The 27,459-nt window shown below is 42.6% G+C and overlaps 1 protein-coding gene across 1 annotated transcript; it reads left to right on the plus strand.

Moving 5' to 3' along the window:
* Positions 1-1,333: 1,333 nt before the first annotated feature.
* On the plus strand, positions 1,334-18,988 carry CLN6 (CLN6 transmembrane ER protein). Its single transcript, XM_056569801.1, has 6 exons — positions 1,334-1,363; positions 6,238-6,384; positions 7,117-7,305; positions 11,706-11,761; positions 15,600-15,722; positions 18,211-18,988. The coding sequence occupies exons 1-6, from the start codon at positions 1,334-1,336 to the stop codon at positions 18,479-18,481; spliced, it is 816 nt and encodes a 271-aa protein (XP_056425776.1). The 3' UTR covers positions 18,482-18,988.
* The last annotated feature ends 8,471 nt before the right edge of the window (positions 18,989-27,459 follow it).

Genomic DNA, 27,459 nt, shown 5'->3' on the forward strand with positions numbered 1-27,459 from the left:
ATCCTAGGCCAAAAAGCGACTTAGCTGGCAACCTCAGTGTATTAAAGGGGTTATCCAGTAAAAAACTTTTTAATATATATCAACTGGCTCCAGAAAGTTAAACAGATTTGTAAATTGCTTCTATTAAAAAAAATCTGAATCCTTTCAGTACTTATGAGCTGCTGAAGTTGAGTTGTTCTTCTCTAAGTGCTCTCTGATGACACCTGTCTCGGGAACTGTCCAGAGTAGAAGCAAATCCCCATAGCAAACCTCTCCTACTCTGTGCAGTTCCCGAGACAAGAAGAGATGTCAGCAGAGAGCACTGTTGCCAGACAGAAAAGAACAACTCAACTTCAGCAGCTGATAATTATTGGAAGGAGTAAGATTTTTTTAATAGAAGTAATTTACAAATCTGTTTTAATATCAACTGGCTCCAGAAAGGTAAACAGATTTGTAAATTACTTCTATTAAAAAAATCTTAATCCTTCCAGTACTTATTAGCTGTTGAATACTACAGAGAAAATGATTTTCTTTTTGTAACACAGAGCTCTCTGCTGAATCACGAGCACAGTGCTCTTTGCTGACATCTCTGTCCATTTTAAGAACTGTCCAGAGTAGGAGAAAATCCCCATAGCAAACATGCTGCTCTGGACAGTTCCTAAAATGGGCAGAGATGTCAGCAGAGAGCACTGTGCTCCAAAAAGAAAACCATTTCCTCTGTAGTATTCAACAGCTAATAAGTACTGGAAGGATTAAGATTTTTTAATAGAAGTAATTTACAAATATAAAGAAAAAGGGGGTGTATGTGCAGCTCACAATCACAATACACACTGAGGTCAAACTAGGGCATGCAACTATACCCTAATTGCACAAAAAGACAAGCCAATAGAAAAAGTTGCCCGGACCTTCTAAGTGAGTAAATGATGGTATGGATAATTAAATGAGAAATATTAAATGAATGATTGTCTGGATCGTGCTTCAATGATAATAGTATAAACAGTTTAATAAGATAGGATAAATAGACTGTGGTTAGTTACTTCTCACAGGGCCCATGTGAGAAGAACATATACAATAAAAACAACCTTTAGGTAATAATGTACATGAAAAATATAAAATGACAATAATACCAAAAATTAAGATAATGTTATGGCATGATAATATCACTGGCATATAGTGAGTGCAGCTGGTATTTAACCGCTAATATCTACGCACCCACTGCACAATATGTTCAACAATTTATGACAGTTTTCAAATGAATGTTACCGGTCCTTTAGGCAGCAGCCTGGGCAGAAAGCGCTGCTTTCACAGTGTGTAGATGGTGCCGGTACACTGCGCCCTCTGTGCAACGTCCCAGATGGTGTTGGTAAAGTCCAGTGAGGTCCTGGTAAGAGCGGAGGCGATTGGCGCTGGCAGGCGCTAGAGATGGAAAGTCCTCACCGCTGGTTAGATGTAGTCAGGGCCAAACACTGGATACGAGGAGCTCACCTCGTGTTGTCGGCGTGTGACGTCAGCTGCTGCTGGAGCCGAGTTCGTTGCACTGGAGGTAGTTGGCAATGGTGGACCGGACTGATGTCGGACTGGATGTCCTGATGGTCTTAGTGGTTTAAAAGCGATGAACCAGCCTTGGTGGATATGCATAATCATATGACTACTGAGGAAAGGGTTACATTAAATAACCCTGAAACGCGTCTAGTCCACTTGGGCATGATCACTGGCTTATCTATTTTATATATTGTGCATATCCACCAAGGCTGGTTCATCGCTTTTAAACCACTAAGGCCATCAGGACATCCAGTCCGACATCAGTCCGGTCCACCATTGCCAACTACCTCCAGTGCAACGAACTCGGCTCCAGCAGCAGCTGACGTCACACGCCGACAACACGAGGTGAGCTCCTCGTATCCAGTGTTTGGCCCTGACTACATCTAACCAGCGCTGAGGACTTTCCATCTCTAGCGCCTGCCAGCGCCAACGTCCTCCCGGCGATCTGCAATCACCGGCGCCTGCCAGCGCCAATCTCCTCCGCTCTTACCAGGACCTCACTGGACTTTACCAACACCATCTGGGACGTTGCACAGAGGGCGCAGTGTACCGGCACCATCTACACACTGTGAAAGCAGCGCTTTCTGCCCAGGCTGCTGCCTAAAGGACCGGTAACATTCATTTGAAAACTGTCATAAATTGTTGAACATATTGTGCAGTGGGTGCGTAGATATTAGCGGTTAAATACCAGCTGCACTCACTATATGCCAGTGATATTATCATGCCATAACATTATCTTAATTTTTGGTATTATTGTCATTTTATATTTTTCATGTACATTATTACCTAAAGGTTGTTTTTATTGTATATGTTCTTCTCACATGGGTCCTGTGAGAAGTAACTAACCACAGTCTATTTATCCCATCTTATTAAACTGTTTATACTATTATCATTGAAGCACGATCCAGACAATCATTCATTTAATATTTCTCATTTAATTATCCATACCATCATTTACTCACTTAGAAGGTCCGGGCAACTTTTTTCTATTAATTTACAAATATGTTTAACTTTCTGGCACCAGTTGATTTAAAAAAAAAAAAAAATTAATAAATAAAGTTTTTTTCCTGGAATACCCCTTTAAGGTGTATTAGTGCATTTTTTTCACTATAAAGGTCTATTCACACGGCAGAATTTCCGCCTCAAATTAAAGCCCATAGACTTCTATGGGATTCTGCACTCCCATTCACACTTCTGAATTTCCGCAAGTGAAAATTCAGAAGTGTGAATGGGAGTGCGGAATCCCATAGAAGTCTATGGGCTTTAATTTAAGGCGGAATTCCACAAGCTGAAATTCTGCCGTGTGAATAGACCTTAAACCATAACATTACAACCACTGAAGGGGTAGGTGTCTCCTTGAGGAGTTTGCCAGGGTTGTGTAGACTTAAAGGGGTACTCCGGTGAAAACCTTTTTTCTTTTAAATCAACTGGTGGCAGAAAGTTAAACATATTTGTAAATTACTTCTATTTAAAAAATCTTAATCCTTCCAATACTTATTAGCTGCTGAATACTGCAGAGGAAATTCCGTGTATAGCAGATGTATGCTAAGGGCAGCATGGTGGCTCAGTGGTTAGCACTGCTGCCTTGCAGTGCTGGGGCCTTGGGTTCAAATCCCACTAAGGACAACAATAAATAAACAAAGACTTAATAATAATAATAATAACATCAGCAGAGAGCACTGTGCTCGTGATGTCATCAGAGAGCATTCCAAAAAGAAAATAATTTCCTCTGTAGTATTCAGCAGCTAATAAGTACAGGAAGGATTAAGATTTTTTAATAGAAGTCATTTACAAATCTGTTTAAACTTTCCGGAGCCAGTTGATTTAAAAGAAAAAAGGTTTTCACCGGAGTACCCCTTTAAAGGACATGCAGTGCTCCATGGCAAATAAAACTATACAAAGTAGTTTTCCTCCAGAAGGAAGAAAGCTTGCTCTCTGGTGCCAGCTATTGGAGGTAGCTTCCGTGTTAGGCTGGGTTCACATTACGTTTTCGCTATAGGGGACCGGACCCGACCCGTATCTCATTTATTTGAATGAGCCGACCAGAGTCAGATAGTGACTCCGGTCGGCTCATTTTTGCCCCGTATCCGGTTTTGTCACCAGACCTAAAACCGTGGTAACCAGATACGAGGCAAAAATAAGCCGACCAGAGTCACTATCTGACTCTGGTCGGCTCATTCAAATAAATGAGATACGGGTCGGGTCCGGCTGGGATACAGGAGCGCACAGTCTCGCACAAAAAAAATAAATAAAAAAATAAAACAGCAACACCATGGACAGGAGACTAGAGATGAGCGAACTTACAGTAAGTTCGATTCGTCACGAACTTCTCAGCTCGGCGGTTGCTGACTTTTCCTGCATAAATTAGTTCAGCTTTCCGGTGCTCCGGTGGGCTGGAAAAGGTGGATACAGTCCTAGGAAAGAGTCTCCAGCCCACCGGAGCACCTGAAAGCTGAACTAATTTATGCAGGATAAGTCATCAACTGCTGAGCCGAGAAGTTCGTGACGAATCAAATTTACTGTAAGTTCGCTCATCTCTACTTGAGACCTCTGTGAACTGTTGACCTTTTATTAATGAAATTCCAGGTGACAGGTGCACTTTTCATCTGTAGAGACCTGTTTTGGGGTTTTTGGCCCCTCATCAGTATAGAGCAGGGTTGCTGACTGGTAAATAGATCTCTGACATGGGTTTTCTTTTTGGAGGAGATTCTGGATTGGCTATTTAGGGGTCAAGTACTGTATTGCCTTACAGGGATGCTATCTCTAATAGGTGGCTCTTTTTTCTTACGGGAGGATAGCTACTTTTCATACTAGACCCACTGACGGGTGCAGTGAATAACATTTATTATCTCATGACAATAGCACCAGGTTGCTGTAAGGGTGCTCTATCACACAGCACTATTGGCTGCACTAATTCTGAATTGCAGATTGGACCTGGACTGTCCACTTTAAAGGGGTACTCCAGTGGAAGACACCCTTTATTTTTATTTATTATTATTTTTTTTTTCTGGCTCCAGAAAGTTAAACATAAATAAATCTTAATCCTTTCAGTACTTATCAGCTGCTTTATGCTACAGAGGAATTTGAGTAGTTCTTTTCTGTCTGACAACAGTGCTCTCTGCTGTTACCTCTGTCTATTTCAGGAATTGTCCAGAGTAGGAGCAAATCCCCATAGAAAACCTCTCCTGCACTGGACAGCTCCTGAAATAGACAGTGTCAGCAGAGAGCACTGTGGTCAGGCTGGAAAGAACTACACAACTTCCTCTGTAGTATACAGCAACAGATAAGTACTGGAAGGATTAAGATTTTTTAATAGAAGTAATTTACAAATCTGTTTAACTTTCTGGCACTAGATGATAAAAAAAATAATAATAATTTTCCACCGAAGTACCCCTTTAAACAGTGTTGACATGAAATAATGAGTGCTAGTGGCTGGGGCTAGTGCTTGCTAGCAAAAATTGGTGTGTATAGAGCTACTTAGCCGTAGACCAGTGCCCATGCTGCCAACAGTGCCTAGAATAGGCACATATGCATCTGAACTGGTCCATAGAGCAATGGAAGAAGGGGGCCTTATCTACTCAATCATGTTTTGTTTACACCATGTAGATGGCCAGATTTATGTGTGTCACTTACCTGGAAAAGACTTGACCCCAGGAAACCCTATGAAAATATAAAGAGCCAGCGGAATCAGTGTGATGCTCTGGACAGTATTCTGCTGGGAAGTCTAGTGGGTGTGGATCCACATATTAATGTTACTTCTACACATACTGAGAACATTGTACAGACCGGGCCCCCTCCTACAGGACAGTGGTCTCTATTTGTAGGATAATGCCCTGGCCACACAACAACAATTATTGAGGAATGTAACAAACAGTTCAAGGTGATGATTTGGCCTCCAAATTCCCCAGATTTTAATAGGACCGTGCATTTGAAGGATGTGCTGGAAACACGTCTGATCCATGGAGGCCGCCCCTCACAACTCCCAGGATCTATTGGAAGCATATTGGTGCAGATACCACAGGACACCTTCAGAGATCTTATGGAGGCCATGTCTCCACTGGGCAGAGCACTTTTGGTGGCACAAAGGTCCTTCACAATTAGTTTTTATTGTTAAGGCTGATCAATGTATGTTTAGTATTTTTTCGAATTTTAGTGTTGCATTTAAAGGGGTACTCCGGCCCTAAGACATATTATGGCTTATGGCTGTCATGCCCCCTCCCATAGACTTGCATTGAGGGGGCAGGGCGTGACTTCACAAGGGGGCAGAGTCGTGACGTCACGAAACTCTGGCCCTGTAGTCGTGACCCTTCAGACACGGAGAGAACATCGCTCTGTGCAGCTGCCACAGGTGGGTACTGCATGAGAGATTGCGGGGGTCCCCAGCTGCGGGCCCCCTGTGATCAGACATCTTATCCCCTATCCTTTGGATAGGGGATAAGATGTCTTAGGGCCGGAGTAACCCTTTAAAGGTTTGTCTTACTACTATTTCTGTATCCCCTCTGGATACTCAATGATATTATTTTGGTATGTATAGTTTATTATTGATTGTATTTAGTGTTTGTTCCCTTGTAATATGTCACTTATTCTCAGAACCATATAAATGTTGAGCTTAGTGTTCTCAAATTCTAGGAAATGATTTTAAATTCCACATATAAGGCCCCAAATGCTTAATGTTTCACTGTATTTTTTCTAGATGTATCCTTTCTGTGCCACCAGAGACCAAGTGATTTATTAGTGAAGTCATGTTTTCTGTTCTCTCTGCAGATAATCCTTCCCTTGGATTGGTTCCCATTGAATAAACCCAGTGCAGGCGACTACTTCCATATGGCTTATAACATTATAACTCCGCTGTTGCTGCTGAAGGTGAAATGGGATTAATGGTAGTCAGCACTGAAGAGGGAAATAGGGACAGGGCGGGTTGTTTTTAAGAACATTTTTCAAATTTTTTTTGGGCCTTTTATATGCAATCTAATAATTTCTTATAATAGATCATTGAGCCCCCACGTATGCACACCATAATGGTTTAAATGACAATGAAACAGTTATATGACCACAACCCCCCCTGGTATCCGCTTGCAACCCACACCGCTTAATCTCCTTTAGTGAAGAGCAAGTGAACTGGGTAGCCAGCTCGCTTAGCATTCTCATTGGCAGAGGCTCTCCTTTACACATGACGTACATGCTGTTTGGCTGAATTCCATGACACAAGAGAAATGGAGGATGGGTAAAGTTTTCCAGTGTGAGTGTGAGCTGTCATCCTGGCTGTTGGCCATCCCGCCTGCTTCCATATATTTTTGCAGCTGTGTGCACACAGGGCTGACAGACGACCTGGCGCCTGGGATTTGTGGAGCCCTGTTCTAGGTATAGTATAGAGCTGCAGGGAATACAAACTTCTTTTAGTACAGTCTCTTGATTTTGGCAGCCCGTGTCTTATTACAGTGAGAGGTTTCATTCAGGTAGTTGCATTTATATAATTTTTGAAGAGAATCACGGTAATATCACGATTTAGTGGTAGGTAGGATGAGAAATATCTTGAGTAACGTGCTAAGCATTTGTATAAAATAATAATTCAAATTTTTCTTGTATCTCTTCCAGTTGATAGAAAGATCTCCGAAGACCCTCCCCAACTCTGTGATCTACATCAGCATCATGACGTTTGTCATGGGGGCAAGCATCCACCTGGTGGGAGATTCTGTCAATCACAGATTGATCTTCAGCGGATACCAGCTTCACCTGTCTGTGCGGGACAACCCCATCATGCAAAATCTACAGCCCCCCACCCTGGTGAGAAGGCAGGGAGGTAAAATGGGAATGGGGTTCTGCAGCATACATATGGGAGGTGAGGACACCCTTCAGTGACATCAAAGTGGCAGCTATCTAATTAGTGCAGACTTACTAAAGGAGGTGTCCGGGATTATTAGAAAATTGGGTTAGAGTTACAGCCGGCATAAGATACAATAACAAAACCCTTTACTTGCCTGTAAACTTGCTGTTGCTCCAGCTCTGCCACTGCTCCAGTGTTCCCCACCGGGCCTGCTACAATGAGGTTACCCTGCATCTAGATGCTGGTCATAGCGGTCACGCGCTGTAAATTCAAGAAAAGATCGTGCTGAGGTCAGTTATTAGCTGCAGCATCATGTGAACAATGTAAGTGAATGGTGGGGAGAACACAGAAGGGGCGGTGGCAGGTTTTTATATTTAATTTTACATTTATACCATTTACCAAAATCCTGGATAACACCCTTTTGTGGTCTATATATGGTCTATTGTGGCACATATTTTAACGTGCAGGATTTCAATCTGTGCTTTAAACTCTGCAACTTCACTACTCAACATGTAAATACACCCCCAAAAGGAAACTTTTATCAGAAAATGACCCATTGTTTAATTCAGGATTTTATGTTACAACTTACAGCATAAGACTAAGTCAAATAAGCTGGTCAGAAATGAAACATTACTTCAAAATATACTGAGCCCCTTATAAAGTTTAGACTTTCATTAGATATAATTGAAGGATATAGGGTATTCTCAATATGCACCACCATCTCAAAACAAGAGACAAACTGAGTGTCTTAAAAATTCTCCAAAATGATAATATCTGACAGCTAAATAGAGGTTCAGTAAAGGGCTACTTGCAGACAAAAATAATATCTCTCTTATACTCACAATAGAAGTCTTCCTAATTTCTGCAGGAAAAGTAATCAAAATATGCTGTATTCACCGGAGAAAATGAAATGCCAGGTGAAATACAGCGAGATAAGGTAACCCAGTACAGGTCACCTGTCTAACCCAGGAAGAAGTACAGTGCCGCCTACAAAAAATCTAAATAGACAAATCACCAGGTCCAGATGGCATTCTCCCCATGTTCTAAAGGAATTAAGTAATGTAATAGACAGACCCCTATTTTTAATATTCAGGGACTCTATAGTAACAGGGACTGTTCCCCCCCCCCCCCCCCAGGACCGGCGCATGGCAAATGGGGTGCCAATATTTAAAAAGGGGACAAAAGGTGACCCCAGGAATTATAGACCTGTTAGTTTAAGTTAGTTCTGTAGTATGTAAATTGTTTGAGGGTTTTCTAAGAGATGCTATTTTGGAGTATCTTGATAAAAATAAATGTATGACTCCGTATCAGCATGGATTTATGAGGGTACGATCCTGTCATACTAACCTGATCAGCTTTTATGAGGAGGTGAGCTCCAGACTGGACCAGGAGCAATCGCTGGAAGTCATATATCTGGATTTTTCCAAAGCATTTGATACGGTTCCACATTAAAGGTTGGCGCATAAAATGAGAAGGATTGGGCTGGTGGGAGAATGTGTGTAAGTGGGTAAGTAACTGGCTCAGTGATAGGAAACAGAGGGTGGTTATGAATGGTACTTATTCTGATTGGGTGACTGTTACTAGTGGGGTACCACAGGGGTCAGTCTTGGGTCCTATTCTATTATATTCACTAATGACCTTGTAAAGTGGTTGAATAGTAGAGTAGCAATCTTTGCAGATGATACTAAACTCTGTAAAGCGGTAAACACAATAGAGGACAGTGCACCGTTACAAATGGATCTGGATAGGTTGGGGGTTTGGGCTGAGAAGTGGCAGATGAGGTTCAACACTGATAAATGTAAGGTAATGCACATGGGGAGGAAAAATCTGGGATGGGGTAATATATATATTTGGGAGCACACTTAGGACGACTATCGTGGAAAAGGACTTTGGGGTCTTAGTTAATAATAAATTTAGCTGTAGTGACCAGTGTCGGGCAGCTGCTGCCAAGGCAAATAAAATCATGGGGTGCATGAATAGGGGCATAGATGCCCACGACAAGGAAATAATTCTACCGCTGTACAAATCACTAGTCAGACCACACATAGAATACTGTGTACAGTACAGGGCACCAGTGTACAAGAAAGATATAGTGGAGCTGGAGAGGGTTCAAGACTGGCAACCCGAGTAATACGGGGAATGGGAGGACTACGGTACCCAGAAAGATTATCAGAATTAGGGTTATTTAGTTTAGAAAAAAGGCTTAGGGGCGACCTAATAACTATGTATACATATATCAGGGGACAGTACAGAGATCTCTCCCATGATCTATTTATACCCAGGACTGTATCTATAACAAGGGGGCATCCTCAATGTTTAGAAGAACGAATGTTTTTACACCAGCACAGACGGGGGTTCTTTACTGTAAGAGCAGTGAGACTATGGAATTCTCTCCCGGAGGAGGTGGTCATGGTGAATTCTGTAACAGAGTTCAAAAGGGGTCTGGATACATTTTTGGAGAATAATAACATTACTGGTTATGTATACTAGATATTTAGGGACAGAACGTTGATCCAGGGATTTATTTCGATGCCATATTTGGAGTCGGGAAGGAATTTTTACCTCTAGTATGAGGGTTTTTTGCCTTCCTCTGGATCAACTCAGTAGGGACTCATTAGGGATATAGGATGAACTAGATGGACTCTGGTCTTTTTTTCAACCTTATGAACTATGTTACTATGCACATGATTCCTATCATGTCACTTCTATGGAATCCGCAACAAAGTGCAGCGGTCAGTCAGATCATCATTATGTCCTGACAATCACTGTAGGACAAGATAGATTCTAGTAGTGCACTGAATAACCATGCACAGATGTATGCACGGAAATGCTTCATCCGCTTGACATACAGGACAAGATTGACAATACTGGTCATTGTTATACCACAGTTCTCTGTAATAAACATAAGCTATTAATTAATAAAATTTTAAAGTGACATTGCTATATAACCATTTACAGCATAACTAGTCCTGACATGTTTCCCCCATTAGTTTTGGGGTTCCTAAAGGGACAACAAACCGGAGCCCCACAATATAGACTAATGATAGCCCTGAGATGGGGAGAGGGCCTATAACTTACTATGAACTCCTAATACTCCTAATATCAAGAGGCTAAACCTGTAGATAGAAGATTCATAACAGTCAGTGTCACATGATGGTATTTTGTATGGCGCACACTACCGTCTCTTATATCTATTTTCAGTTGGGAATTGTTGTTGTTTTTTTTATTAATTTTTTTCAAATTTTCTATTTTACTATCTATATTTTAAAAATAATCCTGAAATCCTGCAGTCTTCATTCTGACTGAGGCCTAAAACTAAGCTGACCTTTCCTGTTCTGTGCATATGATTTCCCAGTAATGCCTTTCTTCTCACCCCAGACACTCCAGTACACTTAAAGGTGACACCAGTGTATTTCTGGGATCACAGTACAAAACTTTCACCCAGGGGACCCATAGATGACTATGTATTGCACATAGTATTCCATTGAAAGTTCATTTTTTTGGCAGAAAGCTCAGCCAATGAAATACCGTTGTGTTCCCTTTGCGGCAAAATCCCTTTGATGGCAATAGGACTCTGCTGAACTGGAATTTTCGTGCAAAATTTCAAAGCCAAATTCTGCTTGGAAAATTCCATAGTGTGAACCTGACCTAAAGATGACACATGATCTGCCACAATTTACAGTAGAGATCAGCCTCCTCCCCATAGACGTAGAATGAATTCCCATTAATGGAGAACGATGATGTATAAAAACTTATCCCGTAACCAAAGGATCCCGTAACCAAAGCTCTCCCCGTTGACCCCTGCACATAGCTGCATCCAACCCCCCCCCCCCCCCTTCATGTATATCTATGTGAGAGTTGGAGATGGCTGAAGGCTATTCTAGCAGTCGGACCCCCGCAATCTAAAACTTAACCCCCATCCAAAGTTATTATACAGGATACATCTCCTTTAAATACAAAGTACAACACTTGAACACCCGTAACAGTGAGTACGGCCTCGCTGTTAGAAGGGGAGTCACTGACTGACAACCCTAATCATCTTCTTAGAGGACTGAGCAAGCAGCATACTGCACCCCCTAAACTCCACTCATTGTCCCCCTATTCTAACTATTCACAACATAGCACTATGTTGGCAATAGGGGTAAACACATTTGTGCATTGCAGAATTTAGGAACCAGTTTGAGAGATATATATAGATATTTTTTTTTTTTTTTTTTTTTTTATGAAGCCATCAATAAGGATTTTAGTTGACCCAACAATTTAGTATACTGTAACTGCATTACATTACAAATTGGGGCTGTCAGTAAAACTGCATTATTCTGTTGTTGTTCACTTCATCTTGCCTTACACTTTGTTACAGGTGGACTCCTTTGAGTTGTTATATTACTACGATGAATACTTGGGTCATTCCATGTGGTAAGAATTTACTACTTGTTTGTGTCGCCAAAGATATTGGATGCTTATTTACTGATGCAGTCCTATTACCTAGTACAGTGTTTCCAAACTAGGGTGCCTCCAGCTGTTGCAATACTACAACTCCCAGCATGCTGGGAGTTGTAGTTTTGCAACAGCTGGAGGCACCCTGGTTGGGAAACACTGACCTAGTAATGCACCAGTATATATTGCAATGGATTATGTGCTGTGTTCCCTTAGACTAAGAATTCATAACCAGCTGTTGCACATCTACAACTCCCTGGATACCTAGGTAGCTTTTGGCTGTTCGGGCATGCTGGTAGTTGTAGTTTTGCAATAGCTGGAGGCACCGAATAAGAAAGAAGGGTCTTCTTTTTTGTTTTGTTTTGTTTTCCCTCTCGCTTTAGATATGGCACCTGTCTTGTTCAAGAGAGCCTGATATAGCAGCTCAGTCTCATTTACTCCCAAGGAGATGTACTGCAATACCAGACACAACCCATAGACAAGTGTGGCTGTTTTTCAGGAAAAAGCAAACAACCCCTTAGCCCCTTTACGACAAAGCCAGTTTTCATTTTTTTTTTTCTCAATATAAGGGCCATAACTTGTTCAATTTGTTTTAATATCCTCAATCTATGGCAAAACAATAAAAATATTTGTGTAAAATAAAAAAAAATAAAAAAAACAATATTGCAACTTTTGGGGGGTTTTGTCAATACGATTACAGCAATACCAAATTTATATAGGTTTTATTTTACATCTTTAAAAAAAAATTTACACCTTCAGGGTATTTTCACACATACAGTATCCTGCACATATTTGATGTGCAGGATTTGAAGCTGCAGATTTGAAGTTGTGTTCAGTCATTTCATTTACATTTAAATCTGAAGCATAAAATCTGCAACTTCAAATCCTTGCACATCAAATATGTGCCGGATACTGTATGTGTGAATACTAGGGATGTCCCGATACTTTAAATCTAGTACTTGCCGATACCAGTTACGAGTTCTTTTTAACCCCTTAAAGGGGTACTCCGCCCCTACACATCTTATCCTCTATCCAAAGGATAGGGGATAAGATGTCAGATCGCTGGGGTCCCACTGCTGGGGACCCCCGGGATCGCTGCTGCGGCACTGTGCTATCATTACTGCACAGAGCGAGTTTGCTCTGCACGTAATGACGGGCAATACAGGAGCCGGACCATCGTTACGTCAGGGCTCCGCCCCTCGTGACGTCACGGCCCATCCCCTCAATATAAGTCTATGGAAGGGGTGTGACGGTCGTCACGCCCCCTGCCATAGACTTGCATTAAGGGGCGGGCCGTGATGTTACGAGGGGCGGAGCCATGACATCACGCTGCTCCGTCCCATGTATCGCCCGTCATTATGCACAGAGCGAACTCGCAGCGGCGATCCCTGGGGTCCCCAGCAGCGGGACCCCGTCGATCTGACATCTTATCCCCTATGGTGGCAGAATTTCAGCATCTGAATCTCTGCTGCTGAAAATCTATAGTGTGGACTGGGCAGCTGAATCCTGTTGACAGCAATGGGATTTTGCTGCACCAGAATTTCCAAGTGGAATTACGCTTGGAAATTCTGCAGTATGAACCTAGCCTTAGAATTATTTAATTCTTTTTTTTCTGCCGTAATCTGTAGTTTTTATTGTTACCATTTTTTTTTCAGATGACTTTTTAATTACATTTTATTTGTCTTTCTGATATATGGTATGTCCCAAAATCATCAGTTCTTCATTTTTTTTTTTTTGACCAGTCGCCCATAACAACCAAGCAGATGGCTTCTCTCATTTTCCAGAGGCTGTTTCAAAAATGAAAGAAGCAATCTGATTGGTTGCTATGGGAAACTCAGGTTTTGATAAATCTCCCCTTATATTTTAATAGTTCTGACAATGTCAAATACAGCAATACCAAATATGTTTTATTTTTTTTGTTTACAATTTTTTTTATTTAAAAAAAGATAAAATGGGGAGTGTTTAAATTGTTAAAGGAGGGGCTATTATAAGCAATAATTTGATTGCTGATATACTGATCAATGCTATGCTATTACATAAAAAAGATCGGTAAAATCGATGCTCTGCTGGTACAGTCTACTGAGGCTGTATGCATACAGCTAAGGCTGCTTTCACACTGAGGTTCTCCCGTTAATACACGTACGTTTGAAAACTAATTATTAACACAAGTTAAGCAACCCCATTCAAGTCAATGGTTTTTTTCGTTTACCCTTTTGTCACACGTTATAGCCCTTCATGACTAACGTAGGTTAGTTGTGACGGGAGAAATAACGTGACATGCACAAATTTTTCGCACGTCACAAACGGGTATATTAACGTATGTTATTTTTAACATTGAAGTCTAAAAATAGAGCGCTATATATCTAGCCCCCGCCAGCGCATTTATAAGTATCTATACCCCCGTCATTGCATACTGTGACCCCGCCAGCGCATTTGTCCTAATTTTCTATTGCTGCGCTATATGTGACAACCATACCTATCAGAACGTATTCAGCAGCCACCCCGCCAGATGATCCTGACAGATATACTATTCATTCATAGCGCCGGCTGCTGGATGCGCTGCTGACATATATACTTGTCATATATAACGCTGTACAAATGCACTATATATGACAAGTATATATGTCAGCAGCGCATCCAGCAGCCGGCGCTATGAATGAATAGTATATGTCAGGATCATCTGGCGGGGTGGCTGCTGAATACGTTCTGATAGGTATGGTTGTCACATATAGCGCAGCAATAGAAAATTAGGACAAATGCGCTGGCGGGGTCACAGTATGCAATGGCGGGGGTATAGATACTTATAAATGCGCTGGCGGGGGTCATATTTTTATTAATGCGCTGGCGGGGGCTAGATATATAGCGCTCTATGCCCCCCCCCCCCCCAATAAACACTTTTATTATACATATGTCCCCTCACATTGTCCATTTTTAAAACCCCAGGAGGTTCCCTGATTCGCTCCTCAGTACTGGCCATTCAGGGATCCCCGCGGGGAATTTAAAAATGAGCTGATCAGAAACCCCAGGCTGACGGCAACTGGCCATGTACATGCCGTGATCACCGATGTCCAGCTGCAGATAGCTTCATAGTAACCAAGGCGGCACATCACGTAAATATATGCTGTGTGTCCTGAAGTGGTTAATGGAAAGGGATTTGTCTTTACTGTAGGTTTTCATATTTTTTTTTCTAGGTGCAGATGCCCAGAAGGATTCTTTAGCAGGGTGTTCCAGAAATGCCCTATTTCATTTTTCTAGTAAATATAAGAAGTCACTGTAGGCCAGTTGCTTAAATAACTATTTTTATGATATTTCACTTGGATTATATGAACATTGATCCCCTGTAGTTTGGATTTTGCAGAGGAGATATATGGCAAGAGGTATTCCAGCCATAGACCTCTTCTCCCCTATCCAAAAGATGGGGCATAAGATGTCTGAGCGCAGGTGGCTGCCGCTGAGACGTCACGTCTCCAGTCCCGGAAACACAGAGGTTGCTGCCCTGTAGTCGTGACCCTTCAGAAACGGAGAGAACATCGTTCTGTGCAGCTGCCACAGGTGGGTACTGCATGAGAGATTGCGGGGGTCCCCAGCTGCGGGCCCCCGCGATCAGACATCTTATCCCCTATCCTTTGGATAGGGGATAAGATGTCTTGGGGCCGGAGTAACCCTTTAAGGGTTTGTCTTACTACTATTTAGACATCAGATAAGATGTCTGTTGCCGGAATATCCCCTTTAAGCTGCTGTTCATTGACCTATGGAATAACTTTATAAAACTGGATCAGTATCATTCATTGCAGTTATTTTTCCCTTGTTTTTATAGGTACATTCCATTTTTTCTCATCCTGTTCATCTATTTCTCTGGTTGCTTCACGACAGTTAAGCGGGAAAGTGAGATGCCTTTATCTGCCTGGTCATTGCTACTCCCAAGCAGCCTGTACTACTGGCAAGTATCTTCATAGCAAGTCCCTTAGGGCCCATGCACACTATGGAGATTCAGCTTGGCAGCAGGCCTCCCATTGTTTTCCATGGGATCCTGTTGCACGGTAGACACTGCAGAATCCTTTCAGCAGAATCTGCCTGGAAAAGGCCATTAGTCAATAGGACTTCGAATTGGAGGGGGTTAATTTCCACTGCAAAATAACCCTGATTCCGAGCAGGGTGGATGCATTGAGGAAGTTCCTCACTGGGCTCTTAAGAAACACATATCCCACAGGCATTATGTATAATTACACCAACATTGTGGTATTTTTACCTGATATACAGGGCTCTACACAGACTGATATAATGGTTGGCTAGCAGATCCAATATACATGGTAACTGTAGGTCTCAGGCCTAGTCTCCCACCTACACTTCCTGGCCGCTTTATTAGGTATACCTGTTGAATTGCTTGTTAGCACAAATAGCTAATCAGCCGATCACATGGCAGCAACTCAAGCTGGTCAAGACAACTTGCTGAAGTTCACACTGAGTGTCAGAATAAGGTAAGAAGGGGATTTAAAGGAGAAGTGTCATGGGAGAAAAACGTATTCCCTTTTAGATGGCGGGGGTCTGACCGCTGTGATTTCCCCCCCAATCTTCTGCACAGGGCCCCTGCTCTCCTTCACGAAGCAGCAGCCAACAAGCCCTCCTCCATTTATATCTATGGGAGAGCTGAAGATAGCTGAACTGCTCTCCCATAGAGATATATGGAGGTGGCGTGTAGGCCACTGCTTCATGCGGGGGTCGTGACATGCCGCTCCCAGGAGAGTCGGGGCCCCCATACAGGAGAACGCAGGGGGTCCTTTGGATAGGTTAAGCTTTTCCCTATATCTCCTTTAAGTGACTGTAAATGTGGCATGGTTGTTGGTGCCAGACGGGCTGGTCTGGGTATTTCCCAAACTGCTGATCTACTGGGATTTCCTCACACAACCATCCCTAGGATTTACAGAAAATGGTTGGAAAAAAAAACATACAGTGAGCAGCAGTTGTGTGATGAAAATGTCTTGTTATGTCAGCTTATAATGGGCAGACACTAGTTTGAGATGACAAAAAGACAATAGTAAATCAAATAACCACTCATCACAACTAAAGTATGCAGAATACCATCTCTGAATCCACAACACATCAACCCTGAGGCAGATGGGCCACAGCAGCAGAAGACCACAACGGTGCCACTCCTGTTAGCTAAGAAAAGAAAAATTATGCTACAATTCACACAGCTGCAGCATTCAAATCCTATTAAAATGAAACCGAAAGAAGACCGGAAACCGACACTTCATGTATTACCCAAGTGTATTTAGACCCTGTATCAGTGTCTGTATGTGCTGTAGATGCCTATTTAAGATGGCTGCTCACATGATGTAGATGATAAATGAGCCGGTCAGCCTAAAACCACAGGGGTACCAAAGTAGAGAGAGAGAGCTTCTCAGCCCGGAGGTCATCAGGAGTAGGGGGCAACCTGTCCTGTAGTCAACCAAAATAGTAGTCTGACAAAAAACTATATTTGATAACCAGGCACTGCTAAATCTTGTTAAATAAGGTAGAAAGTCAAGGATATTATTTAGCTCCAGCGTAGGACTGGTTTATTGGTGAAAAAAATTAAACAATTACGTGTTTTGCGGTTAGCCTTCCCCTTCCTCAGATGGAAGTGAAACTTTTTTTTTCCCTCATAGTACTATTTTGCAACATTCAGATGGCAGGTCAGAATTTGGCATTAACAATGTGAAAGCATAGATCCCTTCTGCCTTAAATCAACAGTTCAGGCTGCTGGTGGTGGTGGTGGTGGTGGTGGTGTAATGCTGTAGGGGGACCTCTTTGTAATAAGTATTGTTTCCGACCATGTCAATCCCTTTATGACCACACTGGACCCAGCTGCAGATGGCTACTTCCAGCAGGATAATGCACCATATCACAAAGCTCACATCATCTCATACATGACAATGAGGTCACTGTACTCCAATGACCTCCACAGTCACATGATCTCAATCAAATAGAATTCAATATCTTTGGGATGTGGTGGAACAGGAGAGTCATATCACGTATGGGCAGGTGACAACTCTGCAGCAACTACGGGATGCCATCAGGTCCATATGGACCAAGATCTCTAAGGCAGTGTTTCCCAACCAGGGTGCCTCTAGCTATTGCAAAACTACAACTACCAGCAAGCCAGAGGCTGTCCGGGCATGCTGGGAGCTGTAGTTTTGCAACAGCTGGAGGCCCCCTGGTTGGGAAACACTGCTCTAAGGAATGTTTTCAGCACCTTGTAGAAAGTATGCCGCCAATAATGAAGGCAAAAGAAGGGCAACCCCACTACTAGCAAGGTGTACCAAAATAAATGGCCATAATGTGTATATTATCTTCTGAGAGGTCATCAAGCAGTGAAATAAATCTAAAGATCAAGCTGAACATGGTGGATTTATTACCTTAGTTTTATGTTACTCTTCTTTTGACAGGTACCTGGTGACTGAGGGGCAAATATTCATCATCTTCATATTCACATTCTTTGCAATGCTTGCACTCATCTTGCACCAAAAGCGTAAAGGTCTGCGCCTGGACAGTAATGGCCTGTTTCTACTTCTCTCATTTTCCCTCACTTTGTTCCTCATAGCAGTCTGGATTGTCTGGTTATGGAATGACAAAATTTTGCGCAAGAAATACCCTGGAGTAATTTATATCCCTGAGCCCTGGGCGTTCTACACACTGCACATCAACAGCTTGCACTGAGAGAAGCTAGATCTGTGTTTCCCTTTGTAGTCACTTGTAGGAGTGAAACTTGTCAGGGTATAAAGCAAAGCACTTTGGCCGACATTTATCATTGTCTTTAGACCGTTTTTTGTGTCTAGAAAAGGCGCAAGCAGGATTTATTTGCGTCTTTTGGTTTACACATTTCTTCAGATTTTGAGTTGCAATCCACTGATTTTGGCAATACTCATGATATGGACGGGTTTTATGAACTGCGCCTTTTTGTGAAAAGGCGCAAAAAAGGCACCTAAAAATCCATATTATGGTTTATTTTTTTTCGCCACCAATTCTACTTTGCAGTGACATAAGTCATTTTAACAAAAAATCCACAGCGAAACGGAAAAAAAATTCATTGTGCGACAAAATTGAAGAAAAAATTTCATTTTATAACTTTTGGGGTCTTCCATTTCTACGCAGTGCATTTTTCTGTAAAAATGACACCTTATCTTTATTCTGTAGGTCCATACGATTAAAATGATACCCTACTTATATAGGTTTGATTTTGTCCGTACTTCTGAAAAAAAATCATAACTACATGCAGGAAAAGTTATTCATTTAAAATTCTCAATTTCTGACCCCTATAACTTATTTTTCCGCGTATGATCCGGTATGATGGCTAATTTTTTGCGCCGTGTTCTGAAGTTTTTATCGGTACCATTTTTGTATTGATCTGACTTTGATCGCTTTTTATTCATTTTTTTCATGATATAAAAAGTGACAAAAAATACGCTATTTTGGACTTTTGAATTTTTTTGCGTGTACGCCATTGACCGTGTGGCTTAATTAACTATATATTTTTATAGTTCGGACATTTACGCACACGTCAATACCACATATGTTTATTTTTATAACACTGCACACACTGATCTTTTACCCTGATCCTTGCAAAGCCATAGCTTTGCATGGATCAGCGTTCTAGGGGCTCGATTGCTCAAGCCTGTAGCTCAGGCTTGGAGCAATCAAACGCTGATCGGACGCGACAGAGCAAGGTAAGGGGGTCTCCGCTAGTGTCCTAGCTGATCGGGACATCGCGATTTTATCGTGATAGCCCCAATCAGCCCGGAAGCTTTTACTTTTGTTTTGTACGTGGCGATAAAGGGTTAATAGCGAGCTGAAGGGTTAATAGCGAGCGGCACAACGATCTGTGGCACACGCTATTAGCCCAGGGTCCTGGCTATCATTAGCAGCCGGGACCAAGGCTGTATGATGTGGGGTCACGGCATGACCTCGTTTTAAACACCAGGCGCAGGGCGTGCAGGTACGCTCTGAATCCTTAAGAGGTTAAAAAAAACACCTCAAAAAAGAGTACATTTGTAGGTAATTTATTGTTGTGCAATTGTAAAACCCACTACTAACAGTTAGATAAAATATAAAAATTATCTATTATATTACACAATATTAATGCAGTTAAAATAATCGACACAAAACCATATAACAAAATATATATATATTTATATTGTATGCAATACACAGATTTGGCCACAAAATGGCTCTCTACCAAACACCAATTACTATATCACCTGGACAACACGGGGGCAGCAGAGTTGCCCTGAATACGGCAGGATGTATGTGTGTGTATAATATATAAATTATATATATAAACTTCAATCAATTACACCCAAGGAGACCATATTATACAGGATTATATACACAAACATGCACTTTTTAAGTAACCTGTTAAAATACACACCTGAGAGCTTTTTGGGTTTAAGTTTTTATACATCTGGACTAGGATTTCCATAGTTTTTTTTACTCTCTTCGTAAACAAGTTTTAGTCTCTGTCTACCTTTGAACAGAGGGCAAAAAGGTGAGGTCAGTATTATACCAAGGCCTGACAGAAAACAGGAAAATTCTGGCTTCAGAGCCATGAGCTAGGGATTCCATAAGCAAAATAAAATGATATATTGATTTATATTTATATAACGCCCGACAAAATCTCACTTTGTTACAATAAAATCATTGAATATAAAAATGTATTAGATTGGAACGCTTACAAAGGGCTTTTCATACCAATTCATCAATAATCATAGCATCTTGATTCGATTTGTGATGTTCAAGCCAGAACCTTGCTAAAGTCTTTCTGAAAAATTGCCTCCATCGTACCATCTTGACTGTTATTAAACACAACCATCCAAGAATGATAATCATCAATATGCTCCACACGTAATCGACCCGCCATACCTAAATAGAAGGGTTTAGTATGGCATTGTCCATTGTAGAATACTGAAGGGTGTCTATAGTGGCATTATCTTTTCGAATGACCATTCAGGCTGTATGACTAGGTTTGTGATCCAAAAGAAATTTGAAATCATGATTAATGTCAATCTTCTGGGTTTGGAAGGCATCAATGCTCTCCACTTCCCCATCGATGTCCTCTAACTCGACAGGATATAGAGTCCAATTTCCAATTGTAATTCTAGAGTTACGGGGTACTTTTATAAGAGACAGGAGAAGGCAGTCCAATAACCTTTGAAAAAACGGTCATATTTGGTAAACGTGTGCTCACGAGCCACTTGTTCTGTATCAAAACAACGTTTACTGTATTGTCCTCCTCAATTTTGGACATGGTCACATGGTACTTTTCCGACCAGTGTTTTTCGTATTCCCATCCACATAGGGCATTGGTGGCATCATAATTGAAAGGATCGCCATCGCACTGGTAATTATTGTCCCGGAATGGTACACAATTGCCCAGAATCAGGACAGAAAGCCAGTCTGGTTTGCAAGGTTGATAGGCCACAATTAGAGATGAGCGAATTTTAGAAAAATTCAATTCTGACGATTGGATTCGAATTTATTCGCAGTGAATTCCTATTGAGAATGGCAATTTCTGCCCTACAGAGAGCCTCAATAGGAGTGTAGAACACTTTGCCTTGCTGCAACACGCATAGGGTGTGTGCTGGGTTAGTGAAATAATACTGTTTTAAGTATGACATGCAGATCAGAGGCATTGCTATTAGAATCACTGTCGCAGACAGAGCCTGGAGGTGGCATCAGTATGAGGATACCATATAGTGGCTGAATGACATGGCCTGGAGTTGGAGGCCCTATGAGACCATAGGGCCTCACTATCCCTAAGATAAAAAAAATTAATTTTCAAATTTAAATTGAAGATTTATGGTAGCTAGTGCTACCATAAAAATGTTTAGGTAATGTTCCAGCAGCAGGAGGAGACCATATAGTGGCTGAATGACACGGCCTGGAGTTGGCGGCAGCATGAGAAGGAGACCAGAGGGCATCACAATCCCTAAGACAAAAAGATGAATTTTCAAATTTAAATTGAAGATTTATGGTAGCTAGTGCTACTTTTAAAAATGTTTAAGTAATGTACAAGCAGCAGGAGGAGACCATATAGTGGCTGAATGACACATCCTGGAGGTGGCGGTAGCATGCAAGGACCATATGGTGGCTGAATGACACAGCCTGGAGTTTGCAGCATCATAAGGAGACCATATAGTGGCTGAATGACAGCCTAGAGTTTGTGGCAGTATGAGGAGAACATGTGGCTAAATGAGACAGCTTGGAGGTGGCAGTCCTTAAAGTGACCTGGTGACAGGAGTGGGTGGGTGGCAATACCAGTACCCTGTGACGAAGGTGGGGGAAAAACGGTCTGATGCAGAGGAATGTTTTACTGGGGAACAGCGCCTTAAATCTGTTTTCCACTTTCCATATTTGTGAAGTGTTGGTGTGGCACCATGGTCAGTCTACTTTGATGCATCAGGCATTGGTGGGTGGAAATCCTGGCTGATCCAGGCCTGATTCATCCTTACAAAGGTCAGTCTCCACAATTTTTGTGGACAGACTAGTTCTCCTTGGGGTTACTATGGCCCCCACCACACTAAACACCCACTATGATGGCACAATACTGGCCAGGCAGGACAGCTTTTCCAGGGCAAACTCTGCTAGTTGTGGCCACAAATCAAGTTTCTAAATGGAGAGAAAAAAAGAAGGCCCAAGAAGGCGCCTAGTACATTACCCTAGGAAGCAAATTGCACCCTACAAAAAAGTGGGGATAGGTGGGGGGGTCTAATGGATGGCCGCTCACCTGGAGCGTATATTAAATACGCATGTAACCTCAATCTGAGTTTAAGAACGAGGATTCTGTGCAGGCCTGCAGGTCCCAGGATAGGTCCAGATGGGAATCCTGTAGGTAAACTGTATAGCAAGGAAAAAATCACCTTCACCCAGGCGCTCAGAAGTCCAGAGATCTCACAGCCAAGTCATGGAAGTGGATAAAGTTCAAGCTTTATTGGTTCACAACAACAACGCGTTTTGGGGTTAGCACCCCTTCTTCAGATTGACAGATTTGTACAGTGCAGTAAAACAGAGGGCTTTTTATACAGACAGTGATTGAAAACAAAATGGTGGCAGGGTCAAAGGTCAGAGTGGTAAACACATCAATACTCACTTTTACACATGAATTTTATTCAAATGATGCAGAATTTTTAGAGGTTTGTGTTTTTCATACTGAGGACAATGTTCCTAATACAGACTTAAAAAAAAAAAAAGGTGGACAGCAATAGCTATTTAGATGTATCAACTGTCATTTCTTATAATGACAACTTCTAAAATCTAAAGACAAATGATGCTGTAAGTTCATTACCACCTATTCCAAAAATAATAAGGATATTACATCTATACTTGCCAAACATTGGCATATCCTTTTGAACGATCCTTTTTTTACAAAAACCCTTCCCCGAAGCCACTAATAAATTTAGGAAGAGCACGCTCTATAAAAAATATACTTGCTCCAAGTAATCTGAAAATTCTGCAGAAGAAACCCTCTTCCAATTTTCTACAAAAAAAAAATGGCTGCTTTAAGTCTAACCATGTGCACTGCAAATGTTGTTCCAATTTAATACATATGATGATGGAATTTCATTCTGAGGTCACCAAAGAAACCTTACCCATTAAATCGCACATATCCTGTGAATCCCAGTACATCATATATCTCTTGCAATGCACATGCGGCCTGCAATAAGTAGACCGCACAACGCAGTGCTTAAGAAACCGGATCAACAAACACCGCAGTAATGTGACACTTAGATACCAGCTTCATAGTGTGTCGCGCCACGCTTACACACACCAGGAGGGCAATTTCACGGACTTCAGTGTCTTAGCCATTGAACAGATTAACAAAGATGTTCCTCAGCGATTTAATATGCTTAGACAACGTGAAAACTTTTGGATTTTTTTAATTATGCACACTGCAGCCCTTGGGTTTAAACAAATTCATTGAGAGCAACCTGTGAATATTTTTTTATCTAGTTAAATATGGTTGTGCAGGGTTTATATATAATCTTTCATGTATTTTTTTTATAGTTTTTTATATATCTATATGTTTCTATTCTCCATATATATTATTGATTGTTATACATTCCATTAACTATTTTTATTTATTTACTTATTCACTACATATTTAAGAGTTACCTATGTGTTATACATATATATCCGTTGCCCTATTCCTACATTTATCCTATTTATTAAATGATCTATTTTCATGTGGACTATGCTCCTTTTTATTTCCCTATTCCTATAATATTATAATTATATTCATATATGTTTATAATCTATTTATGCACTCTATATCCAGGTGCACTATGTTCCTTTTAACTCCCCATTCTTTTAATTTCCTATTCTCAAACCAATTGTCATTATTAGCTATGCTTTACCATCCCTATTTATTCTATATTAATATAGCCAGTTCCGTGTATACTTACAGCCAAACTGTACCTTTTATTAATTATTTATTGCACTCATTCCTTTTAACAATCATACACTAATTGTTCTTTGCCAAGTTTCCCTCTTCACAGGACAATCACTGTTTCTCTTTCCCCTTACAATACACGCACAGAGCAGTGCAAAGCTGCGCACTCGCTCTGTAACATTATATCTTCAGGGACCCGCTCCTTCGCGACGCATCCCCAGCAACCTTCACGCCGCATCTCCTCTCTGTTTACTAACAGAGCGGAGACACGCGGCTCCTGTTTACTTGCCGTAGAGCGCACAGCGATTTCTATCAGAGTGCGCACCAAGCCTCCTTTTAGACCACGAACCGGACAAAGAAACAAATCTCCCTTACATCTTATTAATTAAAGTGTATTTCCTTTCTTTTACCACCAATTACCTTGCACAAATAATAGGTATAAAAGATGAATGAAGCATCCAATTTTTACTTTCTGCATCCTATATTGTTATTGATGTGTTTACCACTCTGACCTTTGACCCTGCCACCATTTTGTTTTCAATCATTGTCGGTATAAAAAGCCCTCTGTTTCACTGCACTGCTTCAAGGTGTGTGGGCATAGGCATGTCAAGGTATGCCACCATGGGCTGGTTCAGGTCTTGCTCCAGGTCTACCTGCTGCTGATGAGTAGCTTCACTATGTGGGTGAAGAAAGGTACTCATCAGCGACTGTATACTCAGGCTGCTGCTGATGGAGCTGGTACTGGTCCTGGTCCTGCCACCCCACCTCTCCCCAGCAGCCATGGCAGTGGAAGGTGAGCGCAGAGGGCCCCCCGAGTCAGACCTGCAAGAGAATGGACGATGGCGCCGATAGGCATCGGCCAACTGACTGCGTAAGATGTCTCTGTAGTAAGTTAGTTTGTCCTCCCTCTCAGTGGGTGTAAAAAAAAGGCCCCCATTTTGTGCTGGAAGCGAAGGTCCAATAAGGTGGAGAGCCAGAAGCCATCCCACTGCCGAATGGTGACAATTCGGCGGTCACTACGCAAGCAACTGAGCGTGCAAGTGACTCGGAGGCACTCCGTGCCTCCATCTCCACTGCATACTGCCAAGGTGTGTCTGGGTCCTCTGTCTCGCCTTCCTCATAACCCCCTAGCTCCTCTGGCTGCTCCTCCTCTCCTGTCAGATGACTAGAAAAACCGCCCATTTGGCGAAACCTAAACTGTGCTCCACTGTGCCCTTCCTCCTCCAGTTCAGCCACCATAGGGCTCATGGGGCTGTGAGATGTAGGCGCCACGTCTCCAGTGTCCTGACCAGCCATAGTTTCCAACATGTGTTGTAGGAAATAAAGCAGTGTAATGACGTCGTTCATCCTGTAATCCTGGCGACTGACAAATAATGTGGCTTCCTCAAAGGGCCTGAGCAAATGGCAGGTGCCACGTATGAGCTGCCACTGGTTGACATTGAAGTACAGGGGAGTCCCCCCTATCCGCTTGGATCATCAAGAAATCGGTAATGGCTTTTCTCTGTTCATATAGTCGTCCAACATATGGAGGGTGGAATTCCAACGTGTGGCAACGTCGCAAATCGGACTATGTTGGGGGATACCTTTCTGACGCTGCAGCTCAAGGAGGGTGTGCTTTGCCGTGTACCAGTGGATGAAGTGCATGCAAAGTTTTCTTCCCATTGTTAGGATGTCTTGCAAATGGGGGGAACACTTCAGGAACCGTTTGACAACCAGATTGAACACGTGTGCCATGCAGGGCGCATGGCTCAGCCTCCCTTATCACAACGCAGACAAGATGTTCTTCCCGTTGTCAGTCAACTTGGTTCCCATTTCCAGTTTTCGTGGAGCAGTTCCTCCCCTGTGTGGCTCCGTTCCCCAAGGCAAACCATTTAAGAACAGCCTGACACCGCCGTGCCCTGCACACATGGTATGCTAAAGGGGCACTGAGACTTGTCCATGCAGTGGAGGCTGAGGACACAGTGGAGGATGAGGAGGCGGAGTCGCACTGTCACAGGACCAATGTCCTGAGAGCGTGGAGGAGGAAGCAGCATGACCTGTCCATGTTGCTGTTGTGGCTGTGCAGGAACCACATTCACCCAGTGGGCCGTAAAGGACATGTATTGTCCCTGACCATAGTTAAACTCCAGACATCGGTGCTGCCGTGCACTTTGGTAAACACCGACAGCCTCAAGGACTGGCCCACCTTCTGTTCCACAAAATTGTGCAGGGCTGGTACTGCCTTCTTTGCAAAGAAATGATGGCTTGGGACTCTCCACCTCGGCTTGGCACAAGCCATCAGTTCTCTCAATGTGCAGAGTCCACCACTTGAAAAGGGAGGGACTGCAGCACCAGCAACTTTGGACAGGAACACATTCAGCTTCTGCACCATTGGATGAGTGGGCTTATACTGTTGTCTCTTGGACATGTCTCCGCCGATGGATTGCTGGCGGAATGACTGACTCAAAGTAGGAGGAGCATCTGGAGCAACAGAGGGTTTAACACACACAGCTCTCTTCGGCTGAGGTGGTGGAGCCTTGGCTGGCTGAAACATGGATCGGCGTGCCACTGGGTGATGCAGAAGGCTGGACCACCACATCGGAGGCATGGTTCTCCCAGGCCGCTTTATGGTGGCGCAGCATATGTTGACGCAGGGCCATGGTGCCAACATTGGGACCCTGGCCACGCTTCACCTTCTGCCGACACATCTTGCATGTGGCTATGTTAACCTCCTCCGGATGCTTGATGAAAAGCTGACCTCTAGATCGTCCTCATTGAATAGTGGAGCTAAACCCACAGCATAAGATACTTCTGTAGGGGAGGGAACAGCATAGGACAGGCAATGGGAGGACAGGAACTGCTCCCAGACCATGCCAACTGAGGGTTGTGTCTGAGGAACCCACTGACTGTTGACTGGGGTATCAGATATGATGAAGTGGATGACCGTGTTAACCAAACGATGACAGCAGGTGGGTTGCTGGTCGAGACACGACCGCCAGCTGATACCGGGAGATCAGGCCTCTCGCTGCGACTCCTGCTGCCACTCGCCCCTAGTCTGCGCCTGATGAATTTAGGGCTCTACCACTTCTCTGTGTATGTCCTGGCACTTCTCTGACATACTTAGTGTGTATATGAGGGAGTACAATACGCTTCACTACGCTTAACCCCTTAACGACGCAGGACGTATATTTACGTCCTGCGCCGGCTCCCGCGATATGAAGCGGGATCGCGCCGCGATCCCGCATCATATCGCATGGGTCCCGGCGCTAATCAA

The sequence above is a fragment of the Hyla sarda genome, chromosome 4, assembly GCF_029499605.1.
Source record: "Hyla sarda isolate aHylSar1 chromosome 4, aHylSar1.hap1, whole genome shotgun sequence".
In the NCBI taxonomy this organism is placed as follows: domain Eukaryota; kingdom Metazoa; phylum Chordata; class Amphibia; order Anura; family Hylidae; genus Hyla; species Hyla sarda.